Below are 16,472 nucleotides of genomic sequence, written 5' to 3'. Positions count from 1 at the left end.
ACCCTCCTCTTGATTCGGCTGTCTTTACATCCACAAACGGAACCCATGTCAGAGATTGAACTGTCGCCTGCCTCCAACAGTTCCTGTAAGGGTAGGCATTCCCCTCAACCACAAAGACAATAAAGTCAGACTGTTTCATCTCTACTCAGCGTCAACAACAATCACAGAACTTCCCGTGCGTCCGGATTCATCGCCAGAGCTAATCACCACCAGAGTTGGCAAGCGTGATGTCACAGAGCCAACGCTGCCTCCACCGCCACAGCCTGCATCATCTGCACCCCCTGGTGGGGGCCAGGTTGTATTTCCCCCTGTGCAGCAAACATCGCCAAAACTTTTCTAGCAGCCTCAAGTTCCTCACTCTACACAAACTACAGAGGACTTTTATGCCAAGAGTGAACTAAAAAATCCTTGCTGCCTTCCTCTTACTGCTAACTTGCTGTCAGTCAGCATCCACACCATCTGTTCCAGATATTGCATTCCTCATGTTGCTTGTAATTTAGAAGTCACGTTCTCACTTGCATTCTTCGCTTTGCTCATATGCTCCAAATTCACCGCCTCAAGTCTTCACTCTGACCCAAGCTGCCATGCCTGCTTTTCAGACTTATCTTATTTTTCAGACGACACCGTCCCTCTCTCTCAACCCAACCGGTCAAGGCAGATGGCTGCCCACCTAGAGCCTGGCTCTGTTCGAAGTTTCTTCCCATTAAAGGGGAGTTTTTCCGTGCCACCGTTGCCAAGTGCTTGCTCACGGGGGAATGTTGGGTCTCTGTAAATTAAGAGTATGGTCTTGACCTGCTCTATACGAAACACCCCATAATCACAACTTAGTTGTGATTTGGCACCATTTAAATAAAACTGACTTGACTACTTAAAATGAACTAAAACAGATCAATCCGGTCAGCCATACCGAATTTTACTTCAAAGTTCAATCTCTGCTGAATCCTTCTGAGACCAACACAAAATACTTGCAATTCCAGAATCCCATCGACAGATCCCTGAGTGCCCTGAGATGTTTTTTGTTGTGATTTGGCGCTATATAAATAAAACTGAATTGAAGTGAATTAAATAGATCCTCTCTTCATCTTTGAATCACGTAACCACATAATCCACATTTCTCCCGTTCGACAGTGATTTGTAACAATTAATGTTGTCCTGTTGGCAATAGGGGCGCCAGATTACAAAAATCTCAACTACGACTATGACTGTTTACTGCCGTAACTGCAAAAGGTTACTTTTTTTTACAAAAAATGTCAATCTGGAGTGCACATGGTCAAACAACATTGTTTAATTTGGAAGACTTGTTGGGAATATGTAGGGTGGAGAGATAGTCCCGCCACTCAGAGAACCTGGGTTACATATGTACCCTTCTGTACTCCTTTAATACTGAGAGTAGAATGAATAGGTTTTACCTGCTTGTACAGCCATCCCTCTTTGGTCACCTCTGCTTTGGGGTTCCTGCGCATAGAGTTGGAGCGCTTCCCAAATGTAGCTGCCTTCCTGGGAGTACGAGACATCTGCAGGTCAGCAGTGATATGGAAAAAGAAGAGGAAGGGGGTTTATACATTGGCTATACATTTATTAAAGAACATTTTCTAAATAACAAAAAAATCTATACTGTAATAGTGACGAATACAGGATGGACAGACACTGATCGAGTTAGTAAGTCTCAATCCATAAAGTACAGGCATAGATTTTGAGTGAACTTCCCACAAAGATGACATGATGAAAATGCTCATTAGTGCGTGTCCATCAGGTAGTTATGAACAAATAAGCCTTGTCATTTCTATAGATGTGATCGACATCATCCAAGTGAATTCACTGACTACAAGCTGGAGTTGAATCTCAGTAGTTATAATAATTTTATTATTATTATTGTTATTATTTATTAATTTTGTCCTCAATCTTGGAAGAAAACATTGTAAGATCAAAAAAGATGTGAAGGAGTGATCACACTGACGACAGATTAAAGTTTCTCTGTTTGTAATATATATGCCCTGAGTACACAGTTTATTTATTGACCATGAAAGGAGTGCTGCAGTAGCAGTAGCATCACAGCCTAAAACCGTTTTTTGGAGTTCTGGCATTTCTGGGATTAAGGTTCGATGTGCAATATAAATGTTTTATTCAAGTCTCAGCAAAAATCTCTGAAATTAAATCATCGCATTAGCCCAGTTTGGTAACATTTACATCAGTACATCTCATGCAGTGTGGGATTTGCTGGAGCACTGCATCTGTCATGGATCAGTTCATTTGCATGTGTGTGTGTGTGGTGCTCACCCGGGTGTAAGGCTGGGCTTCTGGAGACAGGTCTGACACCATGTTGGCACTTTTAGAATGAGTGATCCTTTCAGCAGCACTATTCACCTTCCCATTCATGTCCAAATCAGAGTACCTGGACAGAAAAGCAGAGGCATGAACTATTTTTATTACTTTTAAATCTTAGAACACACACTGTAAAAAAGGATTTGGGGTTTCAGTCAGATGGACTAGTGTTATCATGTTGGGCGAACTCATTGTCCATTACAACAAAACAAATGAGTTACAACTTCAATTTAAAAAAATTATTAAAAACTCATATTAATCCATTCAGTTAACTGCTAATACTATGTTAGCCTTTGCATTTTATGTAACATGCATGCGCCACTGTATGACGTCATGGCGCCTTCCGCGCGGTGCAACGCAAATCTGCAATTAAGCAAAGAAGTCAGCCGCCATCTTCCTCAGAGCTGGAACCGCACACCATCATCAAGTAAGTATATTTATATTTAAACTGGCAACTTCATCGTAGGCAATATGAATTCATTCATTTGATGCATATCTCATGTTTTGTTTGTTTTGCTTATTGGGAATACATTAGCATGTTAGCAAGCTAGCTAGCCATCAGTTGGAAATTGCTGACAAATGGAGTCAGTTCACTTCATTCTGCTTTCCATAGGTCCACCCTCACTAAGCGGTAACTAACCGATTAATTAGCGCAAAATGAAGTGAATTACAAGAGTTGCATGTGTTCCCCATGTGTTCTTCCACTCGTCAGCCTCTCGGCCGGGAGGGGGGGGAAGGGGGGAGGGAGCCATCGGGCCCTGCACCTGTTCATGTTCGCGTCTGTTAGGGAGTAACATTATCCTTTTTTTCGTTTTGTTAGGGACTTTAATCAAGGCAATGGTCGTTTTAACTTCCTTGCTGCAGAAAAAGCGAGGGCTGGCTGTTTCAGGTCCTGTTTTGTGAGCCTCAGAGGGGAAGTTCAAGATATCCTCCAGAGCTGAAGCCATCCTTTGTACTGAGACGCAAACACAACCCACAACCAATAATGATTGTTTGCAGTTTTTTTTTTTGTTTTGTTTGTTTTTTTGTTTTTTTTTAGTATTTTAGGGTTCTTTTAACATTGGGCGCCATTTATTTATGTAGCGGTTTGGACAATTTGAATTACCCTCAACCCCACAAAGGATACATGGTTAACTCATGACCCTAAAAAAATGCTTTCAAAAGACCTTTTGGTATTGTATAAACAAACACAAAATGAACACTTAAATAAAGTTAATAGGGCCAAACACACCACCATTTGAATTTCACAAAATTATATTAGAGCACTCACACAAAAAAACAAAACTCTTCAACAAATGAGTCCAGGTCCATAAACAAAAATAGTGCTCCGTTCCGGGTTTTTCCCGTTTCTGAATATAGTTCAGTTTCAAACAGTCCAGTTCTCAAACAAAAATAATCCGCCTCGGGTTTTCCCGGAATTCCAAACAAAACTAAAAATAAGGAAGTCAGTTCAGCTTTTCACCGTCCTACCAACCCCAAAAGCCCAGTCAAAAAAGAAAAGAAAAGATAACGAAAAGAGCACAGTGAAGTCACCCGGCTTTAGCCGACTCACGGTTCAGGGGAAGTGTGGAAACGTGCGTTGTCCGGAGTTGTAAACACGGACGGTTCGGTGTGTTCGTGGAGATAAGAAGAGAGGCTGCAGTATCCACGCCTCGAGGGCAACCAAGGTGGATGTTAACGACGCGGACTGAAACGCGCGCTGATGGCCAAGGATAGGCTTACTACGGACATGGATGACTCACGAGGGTTTCTCTCCTGCTGTTCACCTGCCGGCGACTCCCGCCATACTGAATTAAATCTCCTGGTACAAAAAACGGAAGAGGCTGGACTCCGAGGGAGTGGCAACGTGGAGCTAACTCACTGGCTGACTGGACTAGTGGGGTGTGGAAGTAAGTAAAAAAAAAAAACAACAAAAAACAAAATGGGCAATCGCATACCAAAACATAACATATATTGCTTAGTCACGAACATAGCACAGATACCAAACTGATACAAAACTTTCAAATCCTTATTATTATTATTTTTTTTTATTCTGTGGGAGTGATCGCCACACTCTTCCCCCCTTAACAAAAAGAGAAAAAAAAAGGGGGAAAAAACCCAAAATAGAGCTATATCAATATCAGCCCTTTTTTTTATTATTTTTATAGGTCTATTAGATTCTTATCCATCTCCCCTGACTCTCTCAAACTTTTGGTTTTTATTTTCATTTTCTCAGGAGGCCTGGATGTTACCATAGGAGGACTTGCTGGAAAACCAAGGAAATCCTCATCCATGGTTTCTTCTTCAAATATCTCCCTCAACTGCCTGTTTTGCTGCTCTTCCACTTGCTGAGCAGTGGGGTAACAAGGCTTGAGGTGGGAGATGTGTACTATTTTCCGGTCTGTTCCACTCTCCTCCAGCACCACTTCATAGTTCAGAGGTCCCACTTGCTGAAGGACACGGTAGGGGCCCTGCCACTTGGGAGCAAGTTTCGCTGTGAAGGCTTTTTCTGCCTTGGAAAAAGGATGGGCTCGTAGCCAGACTCGTGCTTTTTCTGCCAAACACACTTCTCTGCGATGCTTATCATAATTTCTCTTCTGTCGCTTACGGGCCAGAGAGAGATTCTTTGCAACAAAAGCTTTGAGGTCATCAAGCTGTGTGATTTTTTGGTAGACAGACGAGTCGGGCAGGGCATTGCTGGGCTGCAGCAAGACATCCAGCGGTCCCCTGAGTGGTCGCTGTAGGTTGAGTTCAGCCGGTGTGACTCCTGTGGACTTCTGAACAGCAGAGTTCAAGGCAAACCTGAAGTCATGAAGGTGTTTATCCCAGTTTTTGTGCCTGGAGCCCACATAGGAGGCCATCATAGTTTTTAAGGTCCGATTCACTCGCTCTGTCAAATTTGTCTGTGGATGGTAAGCCGATGTGAGTTTGTGTGACACATTCCATGTTTCACAGGTAGCCTGGAAGATGGAGGAAACAAATTGAGAACCTCGGTCAGAGAGAATGTACTCAGGTATTCCCCATCTGGTGACAATCTCCTGGATGAGAATGCGTGACATGGATTCAGCAGTGGCGTTCCTTAAAGGGAAGAGCTCCACCCATCTGGAGTAATAATCCACAAAAACCAGTAGGTAAACATTTCTGCTTGAACTCCTGGGGAACGGACCCATTAAGTCCATGCCCAACATTTCCCAGGGACGGCATACCAGTGTTTGCTGTAGTTTTCCAGCTGGTTTGCGGCTTTCAGGTTTGTATAGTTGACAGACTTGGCAATTTGTCACATGTTGTTTGACATCCCAGCTCATTTTGGGCCAGTAAACCAGATTCTGCATCCTCCTGTATGTTTTGTATCTACCCAGGTGGCCAGCAAGGGGGTCTTCATGGAATGATGTCAGAAAGTGGGAACGCAAGCTCTCAGGTATGTATATTTGGTATATGGTTTTATATTCCAGTTTCACAACCCGATAAATCAGATCCTCAAAAATGGAGCGTCTGACACTCAGCGTCTTTTTTCTGGGCATTTCACACCTCTTGGACAGTGATGGACATATCCTCTGGAAACTCTGGTTTGGCAGACACCATTGTGGCACAGAGAGCATGGTGAGTAGTGTCAGATCCATCACATGGAGCTCTAGATAGGGCATCTGGCACAGTATTATATCTGCCTTTTCTGTACTCCACCGTGAAGGTGAACTCTTGAAGCCTGAGAGCCCACCGGATCAGACGGGTGCTGGGTTTAGTGGTCTTAAACACCCACAGGAGCGAAGAATGATCCATAACCACTGTAAAGAGGCGTCCTTCCAGATAAACTCTCCACTTCTCCACAGCCCAAACCACAGCCAGACACTCCAGCTCTGTAGTGGAGTAGTTTTTTTCAGCTGGGTTAAGGCTGCGGCTGCCATAAGCCAGGATTTCTTCGGTCCCATTGTTTGTTCAACGCACTATCACTGCACCCAGCCCTACCTCACTGGCATCGGTGTAAACCAGGAATGGAAGATCAAAGTTCGGATGTCCCAGGATAGGAGGATTCGTTAGGTGCTTTTTGAGAGTATCGAAGGCAGTTTGACATTCAGGGGACCAGCAGAACTTGACCCCCTTCCTTTTCAAGGCATTGAGGGGCTCTGCAATTTGTGAAAAATTTGGCACAAACTGATGGTACCATCCCGCCATTCCCAGGAACCGCTCCAGAGATTTCTTGTTGGTGGGCACAGGGAAGTTCTGGACAGCCTGGGTTTTCTCTGGCTCCACCTGAACCCCCTGTGCTGACACAACGTGTCTAAGGAATGTCAGAGAGGTACGGAAGAACTTACTCTTCTTTACATTAACAGTGAGCCCTGCCTGCCTAAGCTTGTCCATGATGGTTTGGACATCCCTGAAATGTTGCTGCCAGGAGTTGGAGTAAATGATGATGTCATCCAGATACACAAAACAAGTTTCTCCCTTGAGTTCGCCCAAGACAGTGTCCATAAGCCGCTGGAAGGTGGCTGGTGCATTTTTCAGGCCAAAGGGCATCACCTTGAACTGGAATAGGCCGTATGGACAGATGAAAGCGGTCATGGCTCGGGATTTTGGATCCATCTCCACTTGCCAGTATCCACTGTTGAGATCCAGAGCAGTGAATACAGTGGCTCCAGCAAGGGACTCAAGGATTTCCTGGATGGTAGGGAGGGGATAGGCATCAGTGAGAGTTCTGGCATTGGGTTTTCTGTAATCTACACAGAACCTAGGCTTTCCGCTTTTCCTGGGGACGATCACCACTGGAGAAGCCCATGGGGAGGATGAAGGTTCTATAACTTTACTTTCCAGCATTTCATCCAGAAGCTCCTTTAAAACCTTCTGTTTTGGTGGAGAGAGACAGTAGGGTTTCTGTTTTAATGGCATATCCTCCGTCATGAACATTTGATGCTTGAGTAGTCCTGTGCGCCTGACTTTGGTAGTGCAGACATTGATGTTATAATGCAGCATCTCCAGAAGTCTCTCTCTCATTTGCCCCTCCAGGTGTGAGCCTTGAACTGCCTTCTCAAAAAGATCTGTCATGTCTGGTAATTGAGGTTGTAAAATCTCCGGAGCATTTGCCAGGAAGAGGGCAACATGGTTGCCAGCCCCCTCCCCCTCTGATGTGCCGGGGTGACACGCTTGAAAAAAGTACCTCCCCGTCTCTCCGCGGAACCAGTAAGTGCCACCTGCCACATCAATGTGCATCCCACTGAAAAACGCAAAATCCAGTCCCAGTACAACAGAGAATGCTAGTGCCTGAGGAGACAGCACAACCATGGGTATTAACCAGGTCTTCCCATGCAGGCAGATCTCCATATCTGTCCATCCAAGAGGATGCTCCTGTTTCCCATTTGCCAGGTACAAGGGGACGCCTGACCATGGGGTAAGTCTGGATGCAGGTGGTTTAATGCTCATCCACAGGTTTTCATTTAGCAATGTGTATGATGATCCTGTGTCCAGAATGGCTGTCCCTTCCCAGGAGCCGATGGTGAGAGGCACCTTTAACTGCTGTGGTAGCGGACTGCCGAAAGTGGGAGCAGCACTGTGCCTATAGGCAGGCGTGAAGGATAGACAGGGGGAAGGTGATGGGGACTGCTCTACTGATGGACCAAGACCACTTGCAGATGGATGAGTCATCCCTCCGGACCCTAATTGCTGATGTTGATGTTGTGCCAAGGCCCGAGGTTTGTTCCTTTTCTGATTATTGAAAGTCGGACACGCATAAGGAGGATGGCTCCCTTTACAACGCCAACAACTCACTTGAGAGGAGGTGCTAGGTTGTGTAGTGGTTACAGACTGTGGTGGTGGAGAGGGTGTCTGTGTTGGTTCTCCTTTTTCCTTCAGTTTGCTCCCCTGCTTCTTCCGCAGGTCATATTGTGCCTGGCTCAGTTTGTCCTTCTCCAGCTGCTGCCCCAATCTGACCAATTCCTCCACTGTTTCCACCCTGCCTCGCAGTTGGCTGGCCATACGGGGATTGATGTTCCTGAGGATGAGTTTAATGACAGCCTCCTCTGCAATGTCAGGCCTCCAGCGACAGCATAATGAATGATACAGGTAAGCAAAGTCTCTTATGCTCTCATCCTCTCCTTGAACCCGTGTCCGCACTCTTTCTCCCAGCTCATCCTCATAGTCCTCAGACAGGAAAGCAGAAAGGAACTTGGACTGGAAGTCTTTCCATGAATGAGTAGTTGCACGAGTCACATCCCACCAATCCCTCGCAGTACCAAACAAGACATTCCTGAAAGTCACCATCAGTTCCCCATCAGTCAGCGGATTGAGAGCCAAGAAATCTTTACATCTGTCCAAGTACAACAGAGGGTCAGGGTTGTCCTCCATCCTGCCAAAGGTAGGAAACTGCAATTTAAGAGGACATTTCCCCATGAAACGGCGGCCCAAATCCCCTGAAATGGGAGAATCATCTGGTGAACACGGCGGACTCTCCAACACTTCTGCATGCATTGTCGACTGCAGCCGATGCCGCTGGGGAAGCGCCGCCTGATCACTACCAGGACTAGTTTGAACCGAGGCATCGGCTAGTGCTGACACACGGAGACTCTGTGTTCTCATGGTGGATATTTCACCCACCATCCCCTCCAAATGTTGGGAGCACTTCCAGACCTCAGACTGTAAGTGCGTGATATTCTGTAACACAGGGCTTAGGGTTTCCTTCATCGCCTTTAATAGGTCTGCATGGTGGCTTTGCAAGCGCCAGTTCAATATAACCGAGTACTGTTCGCGTACATAATTGAACTGTTTATCCATGGCCGATCTCAACTGCTGCAGTTGCTCATCATAGTATGTAGTAAGATCTTTTGTTACAACACCTAGAGCAAGCTTGAGTTCATCCTTATGGTTGCTCTGTGCCTCTGAAAGGGACTGGAATCCTTCCTGGATGTTTATATGCAAAGATTCCTGGGCCAAGTGCTTGAGCCCTGACCCAGTGGTGGCCTCCGATGAAGCAGCACCACCTTGCGGCAGAGCGAGCAAAGGTAGCGTCAAGTCGGAGTCCCCACACAAATCCATGTCCAATAAAGAGTGATTTGTCATAGGTGAACCAGAGATTGGTAGAGGGTCCTTGAATACTCCACCATCTAACACAGAACATTCTGTTTCAGGTCCTGTTTTGTGAGCCTCAGAGGGGAAGTTCAAGATATCCTCCAGAGCTGAAGCCATCCTTTGTACTGAGACGCAAACACAACCCACAACCAATAATGATTGTTTGCAGTTTTTTTTTTTGTTTTGTTTGTTTTTTTGTTTTTTTTTAGTATTTTAGGGTTCTTTTAACATTGGGCGCCATTTATTTATGTAGCGGTTTGGACAATTTGAATTACCCTCAACCCCACAAAGGATACATGGTTAACTCATGACCCTAAAAAAATGCTTTCAAAAGACCTTTTGGTATTGTATAAACAAACACAAAATGAACACTTAAATAAAGTTAATAGGGCCAAACACACCACCATTTGAATTTCACAAAATTATATTAGAGCACTCACACAAAAAAACAAAACTCTTCAACAAATGAGTCCAGGTCCATAAACAAAAATAGTGCTCCGTTCCGGGTTTTTCCCGTTTCTGAATATAGTTCAGTTTCAAACAGTCCAGTTCTCAAACAAAAATAATCCGCCTCGGGTTTTCCCGGAATTCCAAACAAAACTAAAAATAAGGAAGTCAGTTCAGCTTTTCACCGTCCTACCAACCCCAAAAGCCCAGTCAAAAAAGAAAAGAAAAGATAACGAAAAGAGCACAGTGAAGTCACCCGGCTTTAGCCGACTCACGGTTCAGGGGAAGTGTGGAAACGTGCGTTGTCCGGAGTTGTAAACACGGACGGTTCGGTGTGTTCGTGGAGATAAGAAGAGAGGCTGCAGTATCCACGCCTCGAGGGCAACCAAGGTGGATGTTAACGACGCGGACTGAAACGCGCGCTGATGGCCAAGGATAGGCTTACTACGATGACTCACGAGGATTTCTCTCCTGCTGTTCACCTGCCGGCGACTCCCGCCATACTGAATTAAATCTCCTGGTACGAAAAACGGAAGAGGCTGGACTCCGAGGGAGTGGCAACGTGGAGCTAACTCACTGGCTGACTGGACTAGTGGGGTGTGGAAGTAAGTAAAAAAAAAACAACAAAAAACAAAATGGGCAATAGCATACCAAAACATAACATATATTTAAAGCATGAATGTAAGGTATTTGCTTAGTCACGAACATAGCACAGATACCAAACTGATACAAAACTTTCAAATCCTTATTATTATTTTTTATTCTGTGGGAGTGATCGCCACAAAGTTTTACTATCAACTTCACTTGTTCACCTGTATTGGCCAGACACCATAAATGGTACACTAATGTGTCAGCCTAAATAGATTTGTAAGATTTGTTGGTGCACTTTTTTTTGTGTTTATTTAAAACACATAAGTAGCTGAAGATGGTGTCTATTTACTGGAGGGGCTACTGCCTTGCTGTTTCCGGCACTTGTTTTTTGTGCTGTCCCTCAACTGAAAAGTCAGCTCATCCTTGTGCTCAGTGGTGGAATGAAACTAAGTACATTTACTCATTTACTACATTTAATACTGACATATCCAAGGTACTTGTACTTTACTTGAGTTTTTTCATTTTATATTTTATACAACTTTCTACTTCTACTCCACTACAATTCAGAGGCAAATATTCTACTTTTTACTCCACTACATTTGTCTGACAGCTTTAGTTACTAGTTACTTTTCGTATCTTTCCTGTCCACTGAAAACCAGGGAGAGACCTAAAAAATCTTGAAGAAGAGCGAGAGAAGATTGCCCAAGAGATGAGAAAAACAACCCCAAACCTGGCCTTCATTGATGATGCAATGAATGCCACATATGCATTGAAAAGACAGGAGATTGTTGAAGAGGAGCCATCTGTGTCTGAAATGAAAGTCAGATAGCCTGCGCTTTTTACTGAAAGACAGGTAAAGTGTGTTAATTTTTTGTTGGATTTATGAGCTTTGAATTTTACCTACACAAAATCGTAGGATTCAAAAATATGCTGTATAAACAGGCATGACAAAGTAGTGATGTTATTATATTTACCAAATATATACCAAATATTACATCTGGCCAGCTTGCTGAAATGTGAAAATTTATGTCACTTTTAACTTAGTCAGTATGTCACTTCTTCATATAGATCATCAAGGCTGATGTCGATACATCTCAACTCTTCCTATGAGGGTCTGGACAGTCATCTGCTCAAACTCTGTCAGTTGTTCAGCTCAAAGCACTACAAGGGGAATACAAGAAATGACACCCCTGCTGGAGAGCCTTGACAAAGATGCAAGTACATTTCTTTACTTTAAAATATTGTTAAGCCAGATCATACTATGTTCACGTGTAAACTCATTGTTATGTTCTCAAAATAACTTATCTATTTTATCTGAAGACAATGGAGTTCAAGCACTACCGTGTCTTTGTGGTGATCACATACAAGTGCTCTTTGGATACTTGAGGTGTACTGTGCTTATTCCATCTTGTGAAGGCTCATTGCATGGGTGGAATATGCTATGGTGACACAGATGTGCTGTGAGAGTTTCAAAGTAAAGGCGTATCTTAAAGATGATGATATAGATCATATTTTCACTTTGCATCAATGACATTGGATCACTGATCATTGAATCCATATATCGGTCCAGATCGATGGTTCATTACACCCATACTATCTACTGATGCTTCAGATTGTATATTTTCATTCAATTTTGTTAAAGTCACCAGAATGTCTTGTGGACTGAGGTTGTATAATTTCAATAGCAACTGCATTTATATATCATGTGTTTTGGTAGGCATCGAAACCAAAGGAAGAGGGCAGCAGTGTTGCAGGGCCTACTGTTGTACATGAGAATCCCTCTGCATTCATGAAGATGTGTGAGGTAAATGGCGTAATTTTGTCCAAGATGATCCAAAGAAAACTAGTTCACAATGAGCAGGAGTGTATTACAGAAAGTGGATTTAGTGAAAATTCTGAGTTTGTTGAGAGAAACTCTGGGTTTTTAGTTCCAGAAAGAGAGTTAATTTAAACTCTGAGTCAGTTACCATGGTAACTCTGTGAACCTTTGCCAAACTCTGAGTTTCTCTCTGTCTCCTTCCACTTACAGAGCCAGACATGCTGTTTTATTTTCTCATTGATTCAGTCCGTATCAAAGGAAGCATAAGGATGGAAAATGGGAGCATAATTCCTGTGTCAAAAAAGCATATATAAATCCCCAACACCTTATTGTGTGGCTTTTTGTTTTAAAAGGTTATATTGGCACACAATAACAAAAACAAACCAACAGATTGGTAGACCAGTAACTCCAGTGTTCTACGAGGTAAAATTACTGATTTTGCTACTAGAGTCTGGTTAAGGGAGAGAGAGCGATATTTGGCTTATATAACAGCAGTTTCCCTTTTCCTTTTCTTTTTTATAGTGGCTTAAATATGTTTTGCTGCTGACCCTGTCCACAGCAATACATTGCTCAGCTTCCATGTTTTTTCTCCTGTCTGCTTCTCCAAACTGGGGGTGTGTCAACCGCCATCTACTATAGGTAATACAATGACTATCCATAAGTGCCTCATACAACCCTACTTCAAATAATCTGAACTATCCTTGTGATGGCTTTTTCATTCACCATGCACAAGCTTAACTCAGAGTGAAAATAATTGGAGTTGATGGAACTGACTCTGATCAACTGTTCTGGAACCAAAAACTCAGTTTCCCATCTCAGGGTTAATCAACTCAGAGTTCAGGATTAGGCTCAAAGTTTTTAAACCTGCTTCCTGAAATAGAATAATGGGTTACACTTGTTTTTTTCCTGCATCCTGAGTGTATGCCCTAAATGGCAAAGCATCTCTAAAGCACAGACACCTTTGTTGTTGTTTTTTGTTTTTGCAGAAAGCCAAAGGATTCTGAAGAAGACATCATCAAGGAAATGGTGACTGGAATCCTTTTAGTAGCTGAAGATGTGAAGGAACCCCTTCGAGTTTCCTACAACGATGTTGCTGTTGTGATCGCGGAAAAGATTGTCATGTGTCACTTGCGTGAGGTACCCAATGCTTTTGTGAACCTGATGGGACTGCTGTACATGCTGAACCTTGACTATCCAAAAGACTTAAAATACACTTTTGAGGTGACTCAGCGCCTGTTCATGGGAATTGGGTTGGACTCCTGCACTGCCAGGGTCCACACACTGAAGACCAAATTGTTAACTGTTCTGACTGACAGTTTCTCAGTTAGAGAATTTTTCTAAGTTTTTCTGCATTTTACTGCAGCAACCCTCAGCACTCATTCCCCCAACTGGAGTATATTGAACAAGTCACTTAAAATCTTTTTTTTCTCTCATTAAAGGAGGTTGCCCTGATTTTTATGTGTGGGACACTAATTTCAGTTTTTGAGCAGCCCTGAGCCAAGAGCAAGGATGTGTGAGAGGGCCTGAAGGCTTTTGTTTTGTCTACACACTGATTTTAGTTTTAAAAACAACACTGAACACTTGTGAGTGAGTGGGTTGAAGTTGAAGTACACTTTACATGAATAAAATTCTTGACTGAAATGTCTTTTCAGCTACTTTTTTTCATGTGTTAATATTTAGGTTGGACTTGGTTAGTTCTCATGTAGATTTATTGTAGCTTTGTAAGTACTGTTTGCTTGTCCTGGTACATTTTTGAAATCTGTCAACTTGTGTAAACTTAAGTAACTTGGTAATGTAAGTTGAAAGAATTAAGTATGTCATGTTGATCCAACTTGATTCACCTTTATAGAAACTTGATAAAACAAATTCAACCAACATCTTTTTCAGTTCTCTTTACTAATCTTTACTAGTTCAAATTATTTGACACAGGAAGTTGAGTGAACAAACTGCATGTTGCATCAAGTAATTTATTTAAGTGTGATAAACTTGACACATTACATTGACATAACTGAACTCAGAGAGTTAAGTCAACAATCTGCATATTGTATCAACTAATTTATTTAAGTGTAATGAACTTGGCACTTTTAAGTTTACCTAACTTAAGTTAGTCAATGCAACAAGATCACTTGACTAAGTTAAGTTGAGTCAACAAATCTTTTCTTACAGTGCAGTTTCCAATAGTACATGTGAAGTATAGTAAATCTGCATTTTCGTTGTTGTGACTTAAACCCCTCATCCTCTTGTAGCTTGCAACAAGAGAGTGTGCGACTACTAGAACAGGGCAAAATTACAAATGGCACAAATCTGATCTTGACTGATCTGTCAAAGTCTAATCTTATCTGATATCTTGTCTGATGTGGTTTTTCCACAAAAAAGTACATTTAAATTTAAATCCCTAAAATGTCATCTACTCCATTTCCCTCTTTACAAATTCCAGAATCTATAAATATGCAAATATATTTCATCTCAGAAGTTGAACTTCTGGTTAGAAGTTCAACTTCTGAGACTAGATGTTTCCTACTTCACTGTAAAGTCCATTCTCATTGTAAGTGCACTGGAGTCTTCAAGTTTCATCATCAAACGTATGTAAAATTTAGCTAAAGAATCCCTTTTGATGGTGACTTATTTAGTGTTGGCAAATAGTTAATATCCCATTGTAATTCAAACTAAATGTAAATAATCAAGTGTTAGCCTAGTGATAACTATCCCTATGCAGCGCAGTAGGGTAAAATATCAAACTAAATAAGGTCCCACTGGTGCCAGCTATAAGCTGGTACAGCCCATCATGCATTATTTCTTTTAAATGCACATTTTCTGTTCATCACTGAGTTCACTCAAGTGTTTGGCCTGGCCTGGCCTGGTCCAGGTCACATCATCCCTGTCTGGTCCAAACCACTGCAGTCTGGTGTAGACCTTTTAATCTATTTATGGATTAGGTGGATTACAGACCTGATCTCTCCTATGAGGTCCAACCTCAGGGAGCCCCACATTGATCTGCTGACCAGTGGAGAAATTAATGCATCTGCTCCATCTAATACAATTTCCCTCTTAAAGATATAATATGTAATTATTCCACATTAAAATAGACCTATTTTATATATTTTGTTGAGTTGTGTACTTACATTATCCCAAATGTTTCCAACAATTTTCAAACCTACAGAAATCTCAAAGTAACAGACCGTTTCATTTGGTCGCATGTCAATGGCATCATACCTCCCCTACCAAAGAGTAAACATGCACAAGATGCATACGGCAGCGCTGTGTTTGTCCGCTACAATGGCATCTACCAAAGAGTAACTTACACACATACAAGTTAGTACATCGGCGCTGTGGTTGTTCCACAGAAACTGTTATAATAGAGAAATAAACTGAGCAAACGTTAGCAGCAGCTTGGCTAACAGCCCTTCCTTTTTAACAATTTTAATCTGCGTGTACATTTGTGTCTGGAGAGGAGGAGACCTCTGCAGATAATTCGGCTCCCGGGAGAAACCGGCCGAACATCTGGATCTAAAGTTATAAGAGAAATAAACCGAACAAGTGTTAGCAGCAGCTCGGCTAACAGCCCGTACCGGACGTCCAGTGGTTGCCGTACATCGTCGAAGAAACACTGATTTTTTAGGTGAAACAGCTTTATTCAGTGTTTTTACCTGTAATCTCCGGGTCCGTTTGTTCTGGAGAGGAGGAGACCTCTGCGGGTAATTCAGCTCCCGGTAAAAACATCCCGAATGATTAACACTGGAGTACTCCTATCCCGATGAAGCTGGTTATTTAGACCCCTAGTGGCTGAAATTACATATAGTGCGTTTAAAGGCATACTGTGTCGGATTTGTCGGTTGCTGTTTGTAAACACAACATTTAAATTTGGCCTCTATTCCCTGGCCCAACAACTCTCTCTTTTGCTCTCTGTCTGTGCCTGTATGCACAAGGGCAGGGCTGAGCTTCACACACACACACACACACACACACACACAGTGGACAGCAGAGCACAGAGTCCACAGCAGACAGAATGAAACACTTTACTTTATTTTAGTGGACTACAACTGTTCGCTGCTGTAAGTGCAACAACCGGCAGTAAGGGAGACAGTACGAGCAATTTATCAAACAACTTTTGAACAAGCAGAACATCAGCACTGTGTCCACCATTTACATAGCTTCCTCTTGGATGCGTGCTTACGATCTGACACATGATCTACATTTTTATAGAGTTCTGATCTCACAACCTACATACTTTTATTGGATGGGGGCCACACCCACTGCCCAA

The 16,472-nt window shown here is 42.8% G+C and overlaps 1 protein-coding gene and 2 long non-coding RNA genes across 10 annotated transcripts in view; 2 read left to right on the top strand and 1 right to left on the bottom strand.

Annotated features, from left to right (window-relative positions):
• The window catches only part of plekha6 (pleckstrin homology domain containing, family A member 6), a 143,177-nt gene that overhangs the window by 85,932 nt on the left and 40,773 nt on the right, over nt 1-16,472 (bottom strand). For all 7 annotated transcript variants that reach the window (XM_044349402.1, XM_044349396.1, XM_044349400.1 and 4 more), the window contains 2 exons: nt 2,278-2,392; nt 1,410-1,514 (listed from right to left, as the gene is read on the bottom strand). In XM_044349402.1, coding sequence (XP_044205337.1) covers nt 1,410-1,514; nt 2,278-2,376 — 204 coding nt within the window. In that variant the 5' untranslated portion in view covers nt 2,377-2,392. The remainder of the gene's footprint in view (nt 1-1,409; nt 1,515-2,277; nt 2,393-16,472) is intronic.
• Nucleotides 10,261-11,603, top strand: LOC122980942. Its single transcript, XR_006403120.1, has 3 exons — nt 10,261-10,406; nt 11,052-11,245; nt 11,461-11,603. It is a non-coding gene; the product is annotated as an uncharacterized LOC122980942 (long non-coding RNA).
• Nucleotides 12,114-13,852, top strand: LOC122980943. Of its 2 annotated transcripts, XR_006403122.1 has the most exons (4): nt 12,114-12,196; nt 12,422-12,634; nt 12,734-12,850; nt 13,198-13,852. It is a non-coding gene; the product is annotated as an uncharacterized LOC122980943 (long non-coding RNA). The 2 variants fall into 2 exon arrangements; XR_006403121.1 differs by lacking the exon at nt 12,422-12,634.

Source organism: Thunnus albacares, chromosome 4 (genome assembly GCF_914725855.1).
Source record: "Thunnus albacares chromosome 4, fThuAlb1.1, whole genome shotgun sequence".
NCBI lineage: Eukaryota > Metazoa > Chordata > Actinopteri > Scombriformes > Scombridae > Thunnus > Thunnus albacares.
The sequence above is the reverse complement of the archived record's forward strand: the minus strand, read 5'-3'. Positions and strand labels throughout refer to the sequence as shown.